Below are 22,965 nucleotides of genomic sequence, written 5' to 3' on the forward strand. Positions count from 1 at the left end.
CTGGGACGACAGTCGCAAGCTCCGCCACGTTTACTTTTCGCTGGAAGAGTCCGCTCGGATATGGTTCGTAAATAATGAGCGCAAGATGACCAGCTGGCCAGAGTTCCGGCGTAGGTTGCTGAAGACCTACGGCAGCGAGGAGCGGAAAGAGAAGGCAGAGCAGGCTCTTCAGTCCCGGGTTCAGAAGCCAAATGAGAGCGTGGCCATGTTTGTGGAAGACATGTCGTTCTTGTTCAGGCGCGCCGACCCCGAAATGAGTGAAGCAGTGAAGGTGCGCCACCTCATGCGTGGTGTCAAGGAACAGCTTTTCGCTGGACTTGCTCGAAGCCCTCCTACGACAGTAGCCGAATTCGTACGAGAGGCGTCCACAATGGAACGCTCGCTGCGGCAACGCGCCACGCAGTATGGACGTCAAGTGAATATTGCCGCTTGCGGATCACCATTTGACGACATGAGGTCCCTCCGGGAACTTGTGCGTAGCGTTCTGCGCGAAGAACTACACCTGCTACAGGGAGGAGGCAACCAGCCAACCGTCGCTACCATTGCCGATGTTATCCGTGAAGAAGTGCGCCGAGCGGTGGAACCACCAACATCTGAAGTCGAACGGTCGGTTCCAACTTACACGGATGTGCTGCGCACCGCAGCTCCCGTGACACGTCCAGTGTCAGCTTATACTGATGTGGTCCGCACTCCTGCTCCTGTAGCGCCTGTGTTTCGGCCTGCTGCTCCACAGCCATTTCAGCGCGTCTTGAACCCTGCGACCCGCTACGAACCAAGACGCCTGGAACGTAAAGCGGCCTTGTGGCGCACTTCTGACAACCGGCCCCTGTGCTACCATTGTGGAGAAGACGGTCATGTAATCCGCCACTGCCCTTATCGCCGAATGGGGCTCCGTGGGTTTTCGCCGGATGCGCCGCGACCGCGCTATGGAGAACGACCACGGGAAATTCAGGAGTACCTGGCCGTGAACGAGCTACCCTCAACACCTCGAGTAGTGCACCAATCCAGGTCTCCCTCACCCCGACGCTACTCCTCGCCTGGCTGTCCCCTCAGTTCTGACCAGACTCGGAACAGGTCCCCGAGCCCACGTCGGGGAAACTGAAGTCTGCGACCTCCGGGGGCAAGGCCGCTGCGTATCAAGGTCCAGAGCCTCCATCGACGCGACGAACTCCTTTAGCTCACCCGACCCAGATAACGAACTTTGATGAAAACGAAATAATTTCCGCCGACATTCCAGTATTCGTCGATAATCACCCAGTAACCGCTCTAGTCGATACTGGTGCCGATTATTCCGTCATAAATGGCTCCCTCGCAGCAAAGCTTCGGAAGGTTACAACACCCTGGAATGGCTCGCCAATCCGTACAGCGGGCGGTCACCTCGTGGTGCCCATTGGCATGTGTACTGCGAGGATCGAAATTCGTGGTGTGACCTTTACCGGTTGTTTCGTTGTGCTGCATGAATGCTCAAAGCAGCTTATACTCGGCCTGGACTTCCTTCGCGAGTACGGCGCAATAATAAACCTACGGGAGCTGGTCGTCACATTTTCCGCCCCACAAACACGGTACGACGAGAAGGCTCAGTTAAGATCGGCACTCCGCATCTGCGAAGACAACGTGACGCTGTCGCCTCAAGCCAGCATGTTCGTCACCGTTGAATGCCAGCGAGCACCGGCAAATTGTGGCATCGTGGAGCAAAACGTTTCGCTTCTCCTCGCTCGGCAAGTTTGCGCCGCCCGTGGCTTGGTTGACCTTATTGACGGGCGAACCGAAATTCTCTTGACGAATTTCAGCGCAGAACACCGGCATCTGCCATTCCATACAGCCGTCGCCTACTTCGAAGAAGTCAGCGATGGTCCCAAGCTACACAGTTTAGCGGAGTCATCCACCTCAACTCATGTCTCAAGAACTACAAAGGTTGACGTGAACCCCAACCTGACAGCACAAAAACAGCGGCAGCTTCTCGAGATCGTAGACTCTTTTAGCGATTGCTTTGCTACGTCGTCAAAAGTACGGCAGACCAGCATAACAAAACATCGTATCATAACCGACGAAAACGAGCGACCCATACACCAGCGCCCTTACCGAGTTTCGGCAAAGGAACAGGATGCTATTCGCCGGCAGGTGAAAGAAATGCTCACCGACGACGTCATACAACCATCAACGAGTCCGTGGGCGTCACCTGTGGTCCTCGTAGAAAAGAAAGACGGTACGCTCCGTTTCTGTGTGGATTACAGGAAACTGAACAAGGTGACAAAAAAAGATGTGTACCCTCTCCCGCGTATCGACGACTCTTTAGATCGCCTCCGCCATGCTACGTTCTTTTCATCGATTGACTTACGCAGTGGATATTGGCAAATCGAGGTTGACGAACGAGACCGCGAGAAAACCGCATTCATTACTCCAGACGGGCTCTACGAATTTAAAGTGCTCCCATTCGGATTGTGTACCGCTCCTGCCACGTTCCAGAGAATGATGGACGCTGTTTTATCCGGCCTCAAATGGCAGACATGCCTTGTCTATCTAGACGACGTGGTGGTGTTTTCTGAAACTTTCGAAGAGCACTTAGCGCGACTCCGTTCAGTTCTGCAAGCCATTCGTTCTGCGCAACTTTCTCTCAAACCAGAGAAGTGCCACTTTGGGTACAAGGAACTGAAATTTTTAGGCCATGTTGTCAGTGGTGAAGGCATCCGTCCCGATCCAGAGAAAACAGCTGCCGTAGCCGCATTTACCGTACCTACTGACAAAGGAGCTGTCCGCCGCTTTTTGGGCCTCTGTGCATACTATCGGCGCTTTGTGCCGAATTTTTCTAAAATAGCGGAGCCTTTAACCCGTTTGACGAGAAATGACGTTCCTTTCAGTTGGGGCCCGGAGGAGTCCGGAGCATTTGGCGAACTCAAAAATCGGTTACAGAGCACGCCTGTCCTTGGCCACTTTGATGAAGATGCAGAAACGGAAATACACACCGATGCAAGCAATATCGGCCTAGGAGCGGTACTTGTACAGTGGCAAGATGGTGTCGAGCGTGTAATAGCATACGCCAGCCGAACTCTTTCACGCGCCGAAGGCAACTACTCCACAACAGAAAAAGAATGCTTGGCAGTCGTGTGGGCGGTCACCAAATTCCGGCCATATTTATACGGGCGACCTTTTAAAGTGGCAACAGATCATCACTCCCTCTGTTGGCTGGCGAACCTGAGAGATCCTTCAGGGCGTCTAACCCGCTGGAGCCTCCGATTACAGGAGTTCGACGTCACGATAGTGTACAAGTCGGGCCGCAAGCACAGCGACGCAGACTGCTTGTCTCGCGCCCCTGTTGCTCAGGACTCAACCGATGCAGACGATGATGGCGGCTTCCTCGGTGCCATAAACCCAATGGATCTGGCTCAAGAGCAGCGAGATGATTCAGAGCTCAGTCCCCTAATTGATTACCTCGAAGGGCAAACCTCTCGGTTACCTCCAATTTTCGCACGCTGCCGTACATCGTTTTGTCTCCTGAACAACGTCCTGTACAAGAAGAATTTTGGTCCCACGCAAACAACGTACCTGCTCGTCGCTCCCAAAACACTCCGTGAGGAGATCCTAGGAGCCTGTCACGACGAGCCGTCCTCCGGTCATCTCGGCTTCTCCCGCACCTTGGCGCGCATACGCCTTAAGTATTACTGGCCGAAGCTGACTGAGAGCGTGAAGCGGTATGTTAGAACCTGTCGTGACTGTCAGAGGCGCAAGATGCCACCGACAAAGCCAGCGGGATTTCTGCAGCCCATAGATCCCCCAGAAGTACCCTTTCAACAAGTGGGGATGGACCTTTTGGGCCCTTTTCCTCTGTCCTCGTCTGGCAACAAGTGGATCATTGTTGCTACTGATTATTTGACTCGTTATTGTGAGACCAAAGCTATTTCCCGGGGCACTGCCACAGAGGTTGCGAAGTTCTTCGTTGAAAACATAGTACTTCGCCATGGTGCCCCGACGGTAGTCATCACAGACAGAGGAACTGCTTTCACTGCGCAACTGCTTGACGAAGTCCTGAAGCTTAGCTGCACCAGCCACCGTAAAACAACCGCGTATCACCCTCAGTCTAATGGTCTTACAGAACGGTTAAACAAGACACTAGCAGATATGCTTTCAATGTACGTAGACATAGACCACCGTAACTGGGATGACATCCTTCCATATGTGACGTTCGCCTACAATACGGCGGAACAAGAAACTACGCGCTTTTCTCCTTTCCGCTTAGTATACGGTCGGGATGTCATCACAATGCTCGACTCGATGCTTCTTCCTGAAGGGTGCGCCAATGTCAGTTGTGGTGCTGAAGAAATCGTTCAGCGCGCAGAAGCCTCACGCCAGCTAGCACGTCAGCGCATTCGACACCAGCAAACCCGTGATGCGCGGCGGTACAACCTCCGGCACAGAGAAGTCACTTACCGGCCAGGAGAACAAGTGTGGGTGTGGACCCCGGTTCGTCGACGAGGCCACTCCGAGAAGTTACTGTGACGCTACTTCGGACCATACACAGTCTTGCGCCGGATGAGTGACGTGAATTATGAGGTTATTCCTGAAGGAACAGTGCGTTCCCCGCGGGCCCCTATGCGAGCTGAGGTTGTCCATGTTGCACGGATGAAACCTTATCACGCTCGTTGAACTCAACCTCAGACAACTGTGGTGTTGTGTAAAACTGTCATTTCTCTTGTTTTTCCTTCTAGAGGACCTGCTTGTAAAGCATCGGGACGATGCCTTTCAGGGGAGGGGGCAATGCCGCAGTGCAATCCCCCCATCGGGGTATGCGTCATAGCGCCGGTATCAAAGAACTGAAAGGAAGACGAGGAAGAGGATCGAGACGCGTTCTGCCTGTTTTGCCAGTGCTACTGCATCGCGGCCTAGTGTGTTTTCTCCCTGTGTGTCTACACCATTAAACTCTCCTGTTTCATTTTCCCCGTGACAATATGTATTATTGTGGGGGACATTTATAGCAAGTGGTGTTTTGCTTACTGTTTGTGTTGAATTCGCCACACTTGAAGACGCGTTGGCCTGTCTTTTCACCGCGCAGGTGATGACTGGATACGGCTGAACAGGTTCATTAAGGATATCGGCTGGGAGCTTCTGTTCAGCCTGAACGGGCTGAACCGGCGCAGCGGTGCCTGGGACTCGTCCAACGCTGTGCGGCTGCTGCGTTTCAGCGACCAGCTTAAGTTCAGGGTCCACTGGCAGCTGGGAAGTGGTACGCACGCACGAAGTGGCCCCGAAGGGTCTGTTCCTTTCACCAGTACAGAAGGATGCAGTTCTGCTCCCAAGCTTGCTGATTTAGCCCTTTCTCCAAATGTAAAATGCATTTATTGTGAGAGCTGTCTAAATTTTATGTCGAGCGCCCGTTTTTTACCAAGTAACAGGCAATTGGGCTTCCAGGGTCATTTATCGCATTTGCTTTGGATTTCATGCGCCGATGACGTTAGGCCTGCACTGCCGCTCTCGGCCCATGCACCAGTTCGTCTGTCCGTCCATCTTTCCGCCTCTCTCTGGCGGTGTATCAGGCTATGTCTTAGTCGGGAGTAGAATTTGCTGTTTCACACGGTAAACGGGCTTGGCGCACACAAAAAATTTGTCTCGAAATCACAAGTAGGCTGCAAACGTCTTTCGTTTTTGGCGTGGAATACGTGTAAGCATCACCTGAGGCGTTGAAAGAAATAACCTGAAGCTAATGAACACATTATTCCGCAAACAAAGGAATAGGAGAGAGCGAGAGAGAGAGAGAGAGAGAGAGAGAGAGAGAGAGAGAGAGAGAGAGAGAGAGAGAGAGAATACGTTACAGGACAGGAATGAGTACAGGACAGGAACGAGTGGAGGTCAATGGGAGGGGCATTCGTCCTTCAGTGAACCTAAATTGCCGGTTCTTGATGATGATGATGATTCGTTGTGGGGCTTGCCCTGAAACGTCGTCAGCGTCTTCACGCCAACATGCGTGCGATGTCTTAACCCTGGGCACTCGGGTGCGCCATATTGTAGTTTTTCAGCCGATCGAAAAGTTATTAAGCGGTTGTAAAATAAGTGGTTGTGTGCAGAAATCACGGACGTTACAACGCAGAATCAAACCTAACCTTTATTATCCAACTTCGTTGAATTGCTTACTAGACAGCCTTGGCGCTAGCTGCCCATCTTTTCCACGGAAATTTTTGCGAGGGCTTCTGCAGAGTCACAAAACGAACCAAACACTCCTTGTAGACGAAGCGCAGAAGTTGCACTGGACGAGACAAGATGACGAAGCGACCTCGTCCTTGTTCCTTCTCTTGTCTCGTACAGTGTCAAATTTTGTGCTTCGTCTACAAGAATGCACCGCCAACAAGCCCAACTACACACTCTCGTGAACCAGAGCCCTACAAGTGGCCAATGGCGCATAGTTGTGGACGTCAGAAAGCAATGGGAAGGACTCAGTGATAATGGAACACCTTAATGATTGATGCAGTGGAATGGCTGTATGCATGGTATCTGGTTCTTACGGCCTTCTTACCATACACCACAGCACCTGGTTCCAACACACATCGCCAGCTTACTGCTACACTCTCACTCCCGCATGAAAACAATGGTCCTTCTTTCTTACACAACCCGAGTTTTCAAGGCAGCGAATTTTTTTCCAAGCTTGTCTGAGCTTCCCAAAGCAGCGTTTCGTACCGTATCAATTGAGAGTCCATGTGGATATAGCATGTTATCACTGCAGGGCTTGAGACCACGGGCCTCGTGCACCCCGATGAACTGGCCCGCGACTACGGTGCTCTTCGGCATCTGCTTCTCTTCTGGCCTGCCAAAGGCAAGCTGGTCGGGCCCGACATCAGGGACACATCGGCCGAGGCGCTTTCCTTCCTCGACGGGTGCGCGGGTCTTCCTATTTTCGAAAAAATCGCTCATACCTTTGTTTGCCCAGTTTGCAAAAAAGCGCTTTGTTTCCAGATCTTCATAACCACAAACTTCTGCCAGGAAACTGTCATCAAATTGCGCGCCTCGGTGAGGTTTAGCTGGTTGGGAATGAGCGGCAGGTTCATGTTCGTAGCGAAACGACAGAACGTCCTAAAATGAAATTTGGAGTTTGAGGCACCGAATCTGCACCTGGATACGGCAAGCGGGCGTTTTGGTTCCTACATACAGGGTGATCAAATTAAAGTCGACAATTTTTTTATAAAAATAGGCACCTAAATTGACGCGAAGACCACCTCTACAGTGAGGTTATGCGTCCAGGGGGACACATAATTAGGAGGTAATTATTGATGTAGGTGGGTTAATTACTAAATTGAATATTAACTTTTTAGTGGCTACAGTAACCAGGCATGTCTGTATTGAAAAGTTAGACGTAATTATGTTTCCGTGCAGTTTCATTTGGCAGAATTCTTCTAGGGCATCCGTACTCCGAAATATTGAACAGCGAAGTTTAATTACCGGTCCCATTATTACGCATGCTAGACAGTGAAGACCGGTGCATAGCTCCTCCCTTTTGTTTTGTGTTTCGATAGCGGCTCCGAGTACTGCACACTGCGATAACGCCAGCCAAGAATGAATGGGTGCCAGTTATCACTTTTGCCTATGCCTTCACCCCTATGTCGAACTAAGCACCGTACACAGCAGGTACGTACAAGAAGGGAGGAGCTTTGCGCCGGTGCAGACTGTCTTGCATGGGTAATCATGCGAACGGCAATTAAACTTAGCTCTTTGATATCTCGGTCTATGGATGGGCTAGAAGAATTCTGCCAATTGAAACTGCGTAGAAACATGATCGCGTCTAACTTTCCAATACAAACATGCCTGATTACTGGAGCCACTAAAAAGTTATTTAATCAATTTTAGTTAACTAAGCCACCTACATCAATAATTACCTCCTAATTATGTGTCCCCCTGGGCGCATAACCTCAATGTAGAGGTGGTCTTCGCGTAAATCTGAGCGCTTATTTTCGAAAAAACCTGTCGACTTAACTTTGATCACCCTGTATACTCGTGCACCAGAAAAAACAGCCCTGTGGCCGGGATCAAACAGCGACGGCCGAGTAGCGCTGAGAGGTGCTATGGTGACGCCATAGTGATATCAAAACAATTAAATAAGTAATTTAATTCACTTGTTTCACTCTTGTGACATCCAACAAATCTAGGAGGCTAAATGCAGCCCTGAATTTCGCTGCATTGTTCGAAATCGTGTCCTCTTGTCGCGTGTCCAAACTTTGTTTTTATCGTTTCCATTTTTCCTTTCAGCGCATCGCAGCGGTTACCAAGCTGCCAGGTTACATTACCTTAGCAACGCCCTTTCAGAACTCAACTGGATTCCCTTTCCCTCGCAGATTCATCGAGGACGCGTACAAGAGCGTCGACGCCGTCACATTCCATTAGTGAGTACAGTTTTGAACATGTGGGCCGCTCCCCTTTGCAGCTGCTTTTTTTAAAAGCGATATCTTTTCGAGCTACCTAAACGCGAAAAGTCTGTCTGTCTGTCTGTCTGTGTCTGTCTGTGTCTGTCTGTCTGTGTCTGTCTGTGTCTGTCTGTCTGTCTGTGTCTGTCTGTCTGTCTATGTCTGTCTGTCTGTTTGTGTATGTCTGTGTCTGCCCGTCCGTCCATCCATCTGTCCGTCCGCCTGCCTGTGTGTCCGTCTGTCCGCACTTCTGTCCATCCATCCGTCCGCCCGTCCATCCGTCCGTCCGTCTATCTGTACATCTGTCTGACTGTCTATCTGCCTAAAATGTGTAAGTTTATGTTAAATACTCAAAGTATATCAATGGCCATAGAGCGTCCGTGCACTTGCTGCGCACCGTTTATCACCACTTCTGCTGCTCTTTACATTCCTACGCCTATTACATACCGTCATGCACTCTCCCCACTACTCTGCATAGAATATCGCGCACCCGTTAACTCTCTAAACATCACACTCCAATTCGACAGCCCTACAAGAGCGCTTTGGTTTTATTTTTACGACACCAGGCACCGGACATTGACAAAAGTAATACAAGTTTCCCATTTTTAATGTAAGTATAGCGGTGTAGCTAGTTGGCTTTGTACTGATTGATTCCTTGAGTATTATTCTATCTTCCATATTCAAGATTTGCCATATCACTGCTATCATCCCGAACGCTGGTTCTCATAGGCTTTTAGTTCCTTGTGGACGGTTAATATGCACAGAAAGGCCATACAAGGCCCTTTTATAGACCGTAAAGTGGCCGAAGGTCTATTTAAAATCACCAGCGCTCGAAGGAGCCAGAAGTAGCCAGATCGCCACACTGACATTCCGATCGCCAAGAGGCTATAAAAATTGCAAACCTGGCAAACCTTTCCCTATAACTGCTAAAACTTCGGCCATATCTCATACATGCCCACATTATTCTGCGCAATAGAAACGGTGGGCATATTGGAGGCAAAATATCGGTACCTAACCTTAGGATCAGCGTTCGTTTATTAATAACACCCGTTGGATTGCTTTCTACAATAGCAAACAAAGGAAAAATAACGCTTTAGAAAATGGGGTCGAAGAAAAGCAATATAAAAGCAAGCACTACAAGGAAAGATGTGGACCCTTGCTGTTTCAAGCGGAAAAAAACAATATAAGAGATGAAGGAAAAGACCCTTGCAGTTCAACAGATAGCGCGGGGGCATTGCGAACGCGGGAAAATTGAACAAACCCCCATTACATTCATCAAGGTAGGAACAAAGGGGAAGGAAAGAGAGTGATGGGTGGGCGATGAAGAGAGAAGAGGCAATCACGTGGCGGGGGCGGCAGAAGGCTGTCGTTTTTCGACGATATTTGCAGCGAAGCAAGCACACGCTCTTCCAATTTTTTCGTCTCTATGAGAAACCATCGCTCGTGCAGTGCGATGGTCTTCTCCCCAGAACAAGGCTTTTTGAACGACACTGGTAAAGCAGGGGCTGTGCTCACGAAGCAGTTAACGCAAGATCTTTCGACTATTAACAGCCTTCTTGTCGCTGCAAAGAGTGATATCAGACGGGGCACCGACCAATCACAATCGTCGAGTGAACACGTTTTGGATGCTGAGCAGTCGAGATTTTCTCTTCTCTGTGTGTCCTGAAAACGTAAACTCAGAAAGAATGAATTAACTCGTGAAAATAAATGTATAATGTGTCGCATTTAACCATTTTTATTGCGCAAGTACGCTGTACGGCATAATCTAGATGCGAAGATCGGGTGATCGTCCTAGGGGATGACCGAGGGCACTCATGTGACAAACTCGGGCTGCCTGAAGTCCTGGACATGTGCCCAAAAGGTGGCCCAGAGTCGCCTCAGTGGGAGGGACTACAAAAAAACACACGCTCCAGGGAACTTGCGTCGTCCAAAAGGTCCTAACTGCAGGGGTGAATGTTGCGCCCTCGCGGATTATTCGAGGCGCCACCTCCCGCTGTCGCCCATAATTTTCCTCGAGTTATTTGCCTCCACGTCGCGACTGACAGAGTACGTGTCTGGGTCCACCTCACGCACTCTGGTTCGGTGTAAGACATACGCTGAAAGCGCTGCTGACGCACAAACCGAACACATACTTGTCCAGCAAGCCAACGCATGCCTGGGAAAACTGACTGGTGAAAATGGACTCCGAGTTTGCAGTCGACTTCATTAACTCCCTGCAGCCCCTAGTCTGCGCATTTTAGGCGCGAAGCACCTTAGGACTTCGCAATGTCCATCCGTTGGTGTCCGTGCACACAGCATTATGAACGAACGGCTCAAAACAAAACAAAACTAAACTAAACAAATCGAAACCAGAAAAGAATAAAAAAACAGAAAACAAAATGAAACAAGACAAACAAAACAAAACAGAAAACCTTTCTGTTGTCACAGAAAACAAAAAGGGAACCAGCACCGGCGAGATTTGAACCACTGGCTCCCGCAACGACATGCAAGGAGTCCAATACGCTATCACTAGACTACTCCGCCAGACGGAAAATAGAATAGAAAATAGGTATGAGTACAGTGACCTCGCACTGTCCATTGGCGTCCTTTGGCGTCCGTGCACCCATTTTAATCGAAAAATATGAGTCAAGCCACCTAAAAGGGTACAAAACGCAAAAAATATCACACATCTCCACGCTGTGAACGATGCGAGGGTGCGAAGCACTGGGGCACGAATTGTGTTTTTTGTGGCTCTTGTCATTTACAGTGCATCTACTGCACCTCAAAATCATTTGAAACTCAGAGTGCATCAGCACGCACGGATGATATCACATAGGCAATACGCAACTTGCGTCCCTGTGCTTCGCACCCTCGGCATCGTTCACGGCGTGGAGATGCATGCGATTTTTTTTTACTCCAAAACGAACTCCGTCCCATTCTCAACACCCTCACATGGTGATGCGCGATACCTCGACGCAAACTTGCTAATTGAATCTGAAACACAGCCTCCGAACACTTCGCCTGCTTTTAGCATCAACATACCGTGCGACATGATCGACGACGAAAACTAAGATCATGCACGACATCAACATCTAAGTTTCCTTGGGCAAAACTACGCGTGGTACTACTGAAATTAACTCAAAATGCAGCACCTCGCCCGGACAACTCTACCTGTTCTACACAGATTTACCATCGCTCCTCAGTGGATTCCTTGAATCCTATTAACAAGCTGGGAAATGAGTCACATTACTGCACTATAACCGAGAAAATATCCACTCACCCTAATTTTTTCCGACCCGTCTCTGTGAACTCCTGCGTAGGAAAATAAGTGCAGAGGAAGATACGCACGAAGCTCGAAAAGCGTGTTGTGAACGGCCAGCATCTGTCGTCGATGCAAGTGAACTTCCGTGAACGCACAGGAATTCAATAGGGTTATTTATACACGACCAGCTCTATGGCCGTCTCACCTCAACACTATTTCGATCCCGGTGGAGTTCTACCCAACCCTGCAAAATAGAGCTATACAAAGTGTTTTTGCAGTCCAGTACAGCTCAATCATAGTGGTACAGACACAACAAAGGCGCTCGTTCGGCATTCTCCTGACTCGGGGAAGGCTACTTAGTAGTTTCATGTTGTTCTAAGTCTCTTCATTTTCGCCACGAAGGGCCTCCGTGCAAGGCTCAAAACCATCCCTAACCTTGAGCACACTACTTGTGCAGACGACGTCGCGCTCTAGTAGCGCTGTGAGCAAAGCGGGCGAAGGAGAGGACGAGCTTCGAAGAGGCCTCAACATCATTGGTTATGCATGCCTAGTGAAATGGGACTTGCTGCTAACCGTTTTGTGTTGCTCCTCTATTGTTTTTGTTACATTGAACCAATTCTCTGTTACACTGAACACATTTTTCTTACACTAAACACGTTCTTTTGCATGCAGTGCTTTTTCCATTAATTAGTAGGCTGAATCCTAGAATATTCTTTTGTAATAAGCACATCGATTGAGGTGGATTTTCTTTAACGTGTACAGGTGGACTGCACCCAAAATCAACATCGCTTGCCTGTACTGCCTGCAGTGGCAATCGCATCTAAAATACTCGTGAGGAGTGACAAAGATTTCCCGTGAATTTGTGCCTTTTCACAGCAACGAAGGCTTGCACATAGCGATCGCGTTTGACGCATCGCGAAATCACGTGCAGTCACCACTACGAGCAGCCGACGGGCACGGTGTCGGACCTCCTGAACCCGACCACGCTGAGCGGCCTTTCATCCAGCATCCAGCAGATGTGGGCCGTGCTCAAGAGGAATGGTCTGCGAAAGTCTCTCTGGATCACAGAGGCCGCCTCAGCCGCGGGAGACGGCCTGCTGGCCATCTCGGACACGTACGCCTCCTCGCTAGTGTAAGGATGAAACACCGCTCCGTTACGCAGCCCTCGCGAGCCTGGTAAAGCCACCAGACAAAAGCTACGCTTCTTAGAACGAAAGTGTGAAACATGGTTAAGTAGCGCGGTATAGACGGGACAACAAAGAAGAGACCACACAGGACCAGCACTGGACAACAGAAATATTTACCACACACAAAAGAAGATATACAGGAACAGCGCACGCGTGAACATGGCCAAAGCAACAAGTAAAAAATCGCGATGAAGTCAAATGGTTCATTTTGTTCAGCACGTGGAGGTACGCATTTAGATAATCTATTAGTTTTTTTTTTTTGCCAAACTCAGATGCCACGTGAGTAACGAAATGAACCACTTCGTCGCGATTTTTTTCGTGTTGCTTTGGCCATGTTCACGCATGCGCTGTTCCTGTATATCTTCTTTTGTGTGTAAATATTTCAATTGATGTCCAGCAACAGTCCTGTGTGTTCTCTTCTTTGTTGTCCCGTCTATACTGTGCTACTTAACCATGTTCCACAGTTCGAACCAACTAGCCCAAATTCATGCATAAATTAGAACGAAAGCTCTACTGCTATACATCTTTCAAAGTCATTCGTCTTGTCTCGAGTGGCTTTCAGCCGCCGGCGCGCAAGCTCCGCCTTTTTTATCGCTTCACTCGCTAGGAGAATGGCTGCTGCGGCACCACGTGACTAGGGGAGGGTGCAACGGCTGCTGCGCATACGCTTGATCAATCTCGTCATCGATGGCGCGCCAGCAGGGCTGTGTGTGCGTGCCTTTCAGAGCAAGAGAAAGGATGGATTCAATAATCCAGTGGGATATAGCTAGACCGCGGGTTGCGAACTCTCAAGCAAAGGCGAACTTTCTCTGAACGCTCTTTGCGTAGTCTTTGCTTTCCTTGTGATAAGTAGGTTCACAAGGGTTAAACCTGCGCCATTTTTTCATAAGTAGGTTTACAAGGGTTAAACCTGCGCCATTTTTTCATAAGTAGGTTCACAAGGGTTAAACCTGCGCCATTTTTTCATAAGTAGGTTTACAAGGGTTAAACCTGCGCCATTTTTTCATGCCTTTCCTCGGCAGGCAAGAAGCAAAATTGGGTATCTAACGGGGCGCCGCATTTTCAACGCACAGTGGGTCAGTGTGTAGCACGAGTGCTTTTGAACCCAAAATTACAAACAAACAAAACATTGCCAAAAATATTAGAAACTATTATTTACGTTTGCTTTACTAAGATTGTTAAAGTGCCACTGAGGGCTGCTATGAGTGTAAAATGCGTTTGCATGCACGTAAATGCATAGGAAATAGAGGACAGTACGGATGCGGTGGCTGCAATGTTAGAGCGTCAGCAGCATAATCAGGAAGCCTTTAATTAGTTTCTGACTCGGGGTTCGTTCCCGAACTAAGGTTCCCTTCCCACCCGCCGCAATGATGGATCGGTGAGAGGATAGTTGAGGGGGACGAAGAGAAAGGATGGTGCCGCAGCTATAACACCACGGCTCAGGCGCGGCGGCGCTGCTTGTCAGGGAAAACATTCTGCCACGCCGTAAACAGGGAAGGAATGGCGTCGTGTTTTTCTCGCCAATCGGCTGGAGTTCGTATACGGTATGAGCATAAGGTCCCTTCCCGGTGAGCTTGGCGCTGAATTTCTTCCTCGGGTCGCATTCCAGGTGGATGCCATTTCCCTCCTCACACCTCAATCGCCCATAGGTTGCATTTACTGGCGACGCAGGCATGCAGGCAACCATGCAGGTTACGTCGGGCTCCGCGGGATGGCGGTACTTGTCCATGTTAAGCACATAATGTGTGTTGGATGTTCCGAACTCTAGTCCACCGAACGCGAAGTAATGCCTCGACTCCAATGTGGGGGCGATTAATAACAGCTCTGTTGACACCACCGTTGAGAATCGGGTTGAAACGGAGAGGACGACGCGCGCCGGTGTTTTTTTTTTTTTTTTCTGCGACGTGCTGGCGCAGTGGCACAAGCCGCGCCATGTCCGTGGCGCTTTGGCCATGTCCGTGGCAGTTTCCACTGTTGCCAAACGAAAAAATTTCCAGCTAAACTTTTTTCTTCGCCGTGCCTGGCACAACCGCAGGTGGCTGGACACCCTGGGTACGGCGGCGCGGCAGGGCGTGTCGGTGGTGTTCCGGCAGGACCTTGTGCAGGGCCACAACCGGCTGCTGGCGGACGAGTTCCGGCCGCTGCCCGACTACTGGGTCAGCCTGGTGCACAAGCGCCTGGTCGGGGCACGGGTGCTGCAGCTGCGCGTGCACCCGCGGGACGACGCGGTGCGCCTCTACGCGCACTGCGCGCGGGACGGGGCCATTAAGGTGCGCTCACGGCCTACGGGCCCCAACCGGGGCGGTATAGGCACGTTGCGCTGATGCTTGCCGCCAAACAGTAGCGCCTTTTTCTATATCATTTCGAATCACGGCGTCATTTCTCGGTAATTTATTTGAGTGCTCAGAGCAGTTCGGAGCAGCTCCGAAGTTGCCCCGCATTTTATTTGCGGGAGCAGCTCCGCGTTGGCTCCTCCCACTGGTCCCGGAGCTGCTCAGTCGTATTCCGTTCGCAACAGGAAGCTGCCCAAGACTGGCCAAACTGCTCTTGCTGTTTGGTGAAGAGTGAAAACACCCGTATGTACGTGATTTCGGCGCACGTTAAAGATCCCCAGGTGGTCAAAATTCATCCGGAGCCCTCTACTACGGTGTGCCTCATAACCTGCGTTGCGTCGGTGTGTTCAACGATACAATCAATCAATCAATCAATCAATCAATCAATCAATCAATCAATCAATCAATCAATCAATCAATCAATCAATCAATCAATGATCTTGCTGTTCTGGCGGAGTAGCTAGCAGAAGACAGAGCAGCGTGAACAAATCAATCAATCAATCAATCAATCAATCAATCAATCAATCAATCAATCAATCAATCAATCAATCAATCAATCAATCAATCAATCAATCAATCAATGATCTTGCTGTTCTGGCGGAGGAGCTAGCAGAAGACAGAGCAGCGTGAACAGCTTCTTGTGATCCATTACGTAACTTCCTCTCCAAGAGTTGCTTCGTAGCTCCCCAGAACTGCTCCAAACTTCCAAAGACAAAATGACCTATTGTGAAAGATGCCATTCTCATCACGGCGCCTATTCGTAAATCAATTTACGTGAGTGTCGGCGTCCTGGCAGAGCTACCAAAGCCATTATTATCACAGTCAAGCCACGGGCGACCACTCACAGAAGGCCTCTGAGGGTAACAAAACCCGAGGCATGATAATAAAAAAAGCCCAGACGAACAGACGACAAGACGTTAGCTTCTGGTACTTCACCCGACCATTCAGGTAGGATATAATAGAATAGGCGAAGAGAAACCGATGCATTCATCACGACTGTCTGTCTTTTATGTCTTTACGCCAGGTCTCAGTGACAGCCCCGTAGACCGTTGGCACTGCACGCTGCAGGGAGGGTGTGATAACTGGTTGAGAAATCGTTACTCTTATTCGATTCCATAGCGTGCGGTACAGGCAGCCTTATTAGGAAACTTTCGCCGCTCACAGTGGCCTCCGTCCGAAGCAGGGACCTATATCAACACTCCCTCTGGAAGAGAGAAAGAAAGAAGCCCATTAGCGTTCTTTGAAGCGAAGGGAAAATACCCATTGCAGTACAAAACGTAAAAGCTCTAAATACGCAATATGTTTTCAAGAGAAAATGTGTTTTCCTTTTTAGGCCAGGAGTCATTTGAAACGTACCAAATAACACATAGTCCATAAGTTATCATAATGAGTATTATCTTCAGAGATAGCTGTAAATTGGAGCTGCCGACAGTCATAATTTTTTTTTCGTTTGGCCGCAGCCGTCACTGTACTGTGGTTTGTATGGGGAAGAAATAAATTTGCGCCTAACAGGCATATGTATTCGCATGCTGGGTATGCGACCTTCTTCAGCGTGGCGTGATAGAGGGGCTTCAGTTTAGCATAGTATCTTAGCGTCCATATAAGCTAGCTGTCGTGCTTCCCCATTTTTCTCCCTTGCGCTGTTCCATAGCGTTATCTAGTCTGCAAGACTAGATAACGACTCCCCCCCCCCCTTTCAATAGTTCCAGCTGGGTATCATTCAACGTAGACATTAGGTGGGCTCTTGCAGTACTAACAGTATTTTCCCAATGCACCCATGTCCACGCAGTCTCCACCTGCGATATTTCAAAACTGCCATGACGTGCATGTGTGATAGAATAACACCACATCACAGAATAACACCACATCTGGTAGCGTCTCCGTGTCAGTGTTGCGAGGCACGAGCGATGAGGCCAAACAAGACCATAAAAGGCGAAGCAAGGAAAGCGGAGATGGGCCGAAACCTGGGGTACGTGAGCGAGGAAAACAGAGGGAATTAGCCCGATCGAACTGACATTTGAGGTGCTCAAGGTCAAAGCTGAAGTTACTCAGAAATAAAACAACTAAAAATTGGCTCCTATCCACGCTGGGAAGGTGGTTGGTTTGCGAAGCTTTAAACGGCACCCACAACAATTACTCATGCGGCGTCACTTGAATTCACACAAGTGGCTCTACAAAGAGTGAAACCACAGACTCTGCCAGCCGTTACCTGGGATTCGCGGGGGCCAGGTCCCGAACGCAGCAGATCGGCCGAAAGAAAACGGAGAGGAGTGTCTTCAGAATTGTGAGAAGGAGGGTGGCACGTGCGGCTATGTCGTCATGTCTCTCACTGCCTCCGCCTCACTCTTGTTTAAGGTGTCGCCGCCAAAAAGCGCCCTCCCCTCGACAGACGCTGAATACAAACCACCGCCTGTCTCCCCGTCTCAACGTGTGGACGTAGCTTAGTCGGATAGACGACGGGCTCTCGATCTGTTCCTCTCTTCTGGCCCAAGTTCAACTCCTGGCGGTGCCAGTAGTTTGTTTGTCCAGCCTGGGTGTAGCCTGTAGTAGCCTGGGATGTTTGTTTGGTTAGCCAGTAGTAGCCTGGGAGTTATCTGCTGACGCGCACAGGAAAATGTTCTTGGCTGGTTAGAGGTATACTGTTTCGCAGCAAAAGCTGAGCAACGCGCCTGCACGCGGTTTCTCTGGAGAAGCCCAGGGGAACGACCGAAGACGAAGGATTGAAGGGGCCATCAAGACAAATTACGAGTTCGGTTCATTAACTTTGTCTTGATAGCAACGATACCAATTCTATACCGAACTAAAAAAATAATGGGGATATTGAAGAAAGCGTATGTAGCAGCAGCGACTTCCCATCCAATTTACGACATTTTTCTATGACGTCACAGAATCTTGTTTGTGCCATTGGCGGCCGCCGACCTTAGCCACCCCCAAGAACCATCACTGGGCAATTGATTGATTGATTGATTGATTGATTGATTGATTGATTGATTGATTGATTGATTGATTGATTGATTGATTGATTGTAGGGTTTAACGCGCCGATGCAACGCAGGCGATGAGGCGCACCGTAGTGGAGGGCTTCGGTTTAATTTTGACCACCTGGGGATCTTTAACGTGCATCAAAATCTCTTGCACACAGGCGTTTTTGCTTTTCGCCTCCATCAGAAAAGCGGCCGCCGTGGCCGGGCACTGGGAAATCGCATTGCGGCCTCTAGCTCCGCTTGGTCTTATTACTTCAATACCGTATTTTCGCGCATATGACCCGCCCCTGCATATAGTCCGCACCCCCACTTTCAGCTCGCCGGAAAAGAAAAAAACATTCTCGCGTATTACCCGCGCATTTGATGCAGGAAAGGCCGCACCAAAGCTACTGCTCAAGCAACAGATGCAGGCAGAAAAAAGCGTATATTTAGCATGCACAATCTGTGACTGCCAGGAGAAAGTCACAATTCACTAATTCAGTTTACGAATAACTAGTCCACTAGTTCCGTTTTTAGAGTGCGCCCGTCATTGTTTTTTCTTCCTTGCCCTTGTATGTTTTGCGCTCTCGCTGCCATGGAAGGCTTAGTCAGTGTTACTGCGTAGGAGCTTCACGGCACAACGCGCGTTGCCGTGAAGCTGCAGTAAAGGAAAAAATACCAGCGCAATATCCGCATTCCTACTTTGCCACTGAAATGTTCGCATTTTTGGTGCGGATTGTACGTGCGAAAATACGTTACTTACGTGCAGTAAGCACACTGATGACTATTATTTTAGTGCTGGCCCATATCACGTCCCTCCTGCCCATATTACGTCATCGTAGCGGGAAATTTGAAAGTTTACGCCTATTTTATTTTTGGGGGTAAAAAATCTATTTCGTGGCTAGAATGTAGATGAGTGCGGTGAGTGCGGTGACCGCGCAACACATGTGAGACGGAGGGCGTTCTGCAAAGGGCGTTCAATGCTCGTGTTTTAAGGAGCAAGTTATAGTCGATCTGGCAAGACAACGTCACCAATATTCCCCGGCGATTCCATTTGGAGCAACGCGACTTTAGGTCTGCGAACGCCGCTGTCTTTCGACCCCCATATCGGAATACACTTCAAACTTCGAAGGAGTCCACCTGTCGGGGATGTTTGCACCTGGGTCTAAGGGTTAGTGACAAACACTCTTACGCTGTCGAATTGGAGTTATCTCGTAGATAATGCAAACGTACTTTCTTTATGGGGCGTGTTAAGGATTTGGATTTCCCTCCCGTAGAATAATGGTTTGTGGAGTAACCATGTTCTGCCCCGGTTATATCCTGAGAGAGAGAGAGAGAGAGAGAGAGAGAGAGAGAGAGAGAGAGAGAGAGAGAGAGAGAGAGAGAGAGAGAGAGAGAGAGAGAGAGAGAGAGAGAGAGAGAAATATTTCAAAAGCCTGGTTAGCTGGCTTGGTTTGCCGGCGGCAACCTCAGACACGAGCCGAGCACTTCCGGTGCGATACAGAACGTTGGTTAAACGTAGCGATAGGTTGCGCCTCACTCCTAAAACGTCAAAAAAAGGTACCAAACAACTTTCATTTAGCTAAGCAGATGGGCGAAATGATCCGGGAGAACATTTTGAGATAGAAGACATTGGGACTTAACAGCCAAAAAATTAGCAGTGGCTTTGCTCGGCTATGCCAGGATATACGTAGCGTGAGCTAAGGTTCAGCTGGTTATTCTTAGCTTTCCTGGTTTTCTAGGATTAGCTTGATTATCACGCTTACTGCTGCTAAAACAACTTCCAATCCAATTCAATCCAATTTAATCCATTCTATTCCAATCCAATCCTATCCAATCCAATCTAATCTAATCCAATCGCGGCGGCGGCGGCTCCGGCGCGCCAGCTGCGCGCCGTGAGACATCTCTGCGACTCGCGCATGCACAGCATGGCTTTCCAGGAGCCCCGCCAAACTGCTCAACCTCGGCCAGCGTAGCTCGCGCTACAAAACCAACACAATTAAACCGGCTTGGGCTCGAACCGTGGCCGGTAGTGCAGGAACCCGAGGCTCTACCCCTGGGCTATGACGCCTAACAGTGGGTGGAATAGACAGTTGGGCTATTCTTGTACATCGTTAATTAAGCAGCGTTTGAAGACGAGGACGATAAAAGAGCACCTTCGTGCGTCTCCTCTTCTATCTTCCTCGTGTTAAAACTGGGTTTAATGATGCCTAATAGCGGGTTCCTTTTAGCTTTTGCTCAAGAGAATAGTGGAACTCTTCAGAGCGAACCAGTAGATGTCGATAGAAGCAAGGACCTAATCAGGCAGGTGAACACTGGAGCAGAAGCCACTGCATCCCTATTAAGGTTTCCACCTGTGATTATCTCCCCTACCATTTCCCTAATCTTCCTTTCAACAAAGTTTATTCAGTCAGTGCCTGGGTTGTACCTGCAGGGCTACGTAGATAGCATGAAGATCTTCCCACGAAATGTGCACTCACGGCCAACAAACGAACGGCGCAGGGCCACCGCGGCGCCGTGATCGTATTTGGCCTGAACCTGTCCAACCAGACGGTCGTGCTGAGGCCCCGGGACCCCGAGCTGCAGGAGAGCCACGTGATGGCCTACGCCGTGGCGCCGGACCCCGCCGCGGACCTGCAAACCGAGGACGTGCTCCTCAATGGCCGGCCGCTGGCCCTGAGCGAGTCGCTGCAGTTCCCGGACATCGTGCCGGCCGTGCTGCACCCGCGCCAGGGACTGGCCATCGCCCCCTACGCCATGGCCTTCTTCGTGTTCGCCGACTACAAGGCGCCCGCCTGCACGGGCACCTTCTGAGAACCTGCGCATGCGTAGAATATACGCGTCAGCTTATGTATGACGAACCACTGAGCCGTGTTCATTGTTAGAGGTAGCATGCGAAGAGGAGGAGGAGGTATAAGAGGTGTGCTGGTCAGAAGGATGGCTGCTTGGTGTCACTTTGGTGCTTGCGGCGAATCTCACTAACACTGAACCGATGGGTCGAATGTAGGACGAAGCGTTGAAGTGGCCGAGATTTTTTATTGCATTGAGTAACACTAAGAAGTCGTAGAAGAATGACGTAACTGAAAATGGTGCTTGTTCACCATCACTTTGGTATTTAGAATGGATGCCATTAGTGCCGAATCTTAATTTTGTTTTGATTGATACGGGGTTCTTTACGCGACGAAGCAGCAACTGGGCTGCGAGGCGCGCCGTAGGGGCAAGGCTCCTGATTAATTAATTTGGACCACCTGGGATCTTCACGTGCGCCATAATGTGGACAGATGGGCGTTCTAGTTTTTCCAAAATATAACGGGGTTTATTGGCAGGGCTTGTGAAAGGTAACAGCGAGGTTTTGCGGTCTGTCTCGCGAAGGAGAACTGTCGCTAACATGCCCCTGTGTCTCTGCGTTGCACGTACACCCGCTGGGACAATTGATGCCACTTGGAGGTCAGCCTCTGGCGATACAGTAGCCGACCGTTTTTTCGGACTCCGAAAATTCGGATTTGCTGGATATTCCGCACTTTCCCGAAGAACTGCCAGTTGTCCCATAGGGGTAATGCATATGAACAACGGATATTTCGGACAAAATAAATGCACAAGTTTGATTTTCCGGACAAAATGTTCCGCGTCAAAGTCTAAGCCACGTGGCTAAGCCACCTGGCTAGCTTCGGATCGGATGGAGATTGGTTTGACTTCCCCCGGGGTAACAAACTTTGATCTTGGAGGCTATAATTTTGCATGTAGTCTGAGGCGGAAGCAAATCGAAAGCCGGATGATGGGTCATGCGGGGCCGGTTCCTTTTTTGGTGTTTTTTCAAACACCACTGGTTTTTAGGCACCAGGTGACGCTTATAAGCAGCATCATAAAGTTTTTCCTGAACCATTCACGACTTCTTCAGTCCTATATAAATGAAATAAAGTTCGTTTTTGCGACTCACGGTATTTTCGGTCTCCTTTATTCGGGCTATTTTCTGTTCCCCTTCAGGTCCCAAAAATCGGTCGATTCTGTTCCAAGACAGGTACAAGTCCGCGGCGCTTGTACGTATCGACCAAAAAGACACCAAAGCACTTTTGTTTACCTAAATAATGCGAAGAATTGAACTGAAAACATTTTACAAGAACAAAATGAAAGCCTTTTCTTAAGAGAATGATGATTCAAACACGAAGCTTGCTCCCTTGCAACCTGAGTCAGTCATAGTCCAAAATCTAAGCTGCTTCGATCGTGTCGGAATGGCACAATTGGATGGACGTCGGCTGCGTAACGAGGTGACCCAAGCTCGATTCCGAATACGGGAAGTATTTTTTGAGGCGCTTGATGGGCCTTTGTGGAATCCCATTGTGTAAGTTTGCTTTCCTGCAGTTTGTTTTGGGCTAACAATTCGGTATTTGACTTTGGACATCGAAGACATTTGGCTTTCGACCATAGAAACCTTCACGTTTCAACCACCTTTCATTTCACCGACGACCATCATCGTCATACAAAGTTGGCTTTCTTGCAGTGCGTGTTGCCGTGCGCCGGAAGCCATCAGTGAGACAGAAGGTTTCGCTTTAAAAAATCGCGTGTCTTGAAAAGGATTCAATGGCCTTGAACTCTGTAAAGAAGGATCACTTGTGGCGCGTAATGTTAGAGTTGTGTTAATGGCCACTTGCCATATAATTTGTTTTCGGGTAGTTCCAGTAAAACAGCAGTTACAGCCGTTTTCCGCAACCATACTCCCTCTCAGGTGGCCATGTACTGAAAGCAGACTAATTCTGCAACGTTTACAACTTCACAGCAAAGCTAATTACAAGCGAATGAAACTCAGCGCAATGATCGAGAGAGAGAGAGAGAGAAAACATCTTTATTTGTCCTGCAAACGCGA

General features: G+C 49.4%; 1 protein-coding gene across 1 annotated transcript in view; it reads left to right on the plus strand.

Moving 5' to 3' along the window:
* Window positions 1-20,918, plus strand: part of LOC144146454 (heparanase) — a 32,399-nt gene extending 11,481 nt beyond the window's left edge. The window contains exons 4-9 of the mRNA XM_077678407.1: window positions 5,048-5,218; window positions 6,710-6,860; window positions 8,313-8,360; window positions 12,554-12,754; window positions 14,845-15,079; window positions 20,607-20,918. Coding sequence (XP_077534533.1) covers window positions 5,048-5,218; window positions 6,710-6,860; window positions 8,313-8,360; window positions 12,554-12,754; window positions 14,845-15,079; window positions 20,607-20,918 — 1,118 coding nt within the window. The remainder of the gene's footprint in view (window positions 1-5,047; window positions 5,219-6,709; window positions 6,861-8,312; window positions 8,361-12,553; window positions 12,755-14,844; window positions 15,080-20,606) is intronic.
* The last annotated feature ends 2,047 nt before the right edge of the window (window positions 20,919-22,965 follow it).

Source organism: Haemaphysalis longicornis, unplaced genomic scaffold (assembly GCF_048455015.1).
Source record: "Haemaphysalis longicornis isolate Haplotype H1 unplaced genomic scaffold, Haemaphysalis longicornis Haplotype H1 scaffold_7, whole genome shotgun sequence".
Lineage (NCBI taxonomy): Eukaryota > Metazoa > Arthropoda > Arachnida > Ixodida > Ixodidae > Haemaphysalis > Haemaphysalis longicornis.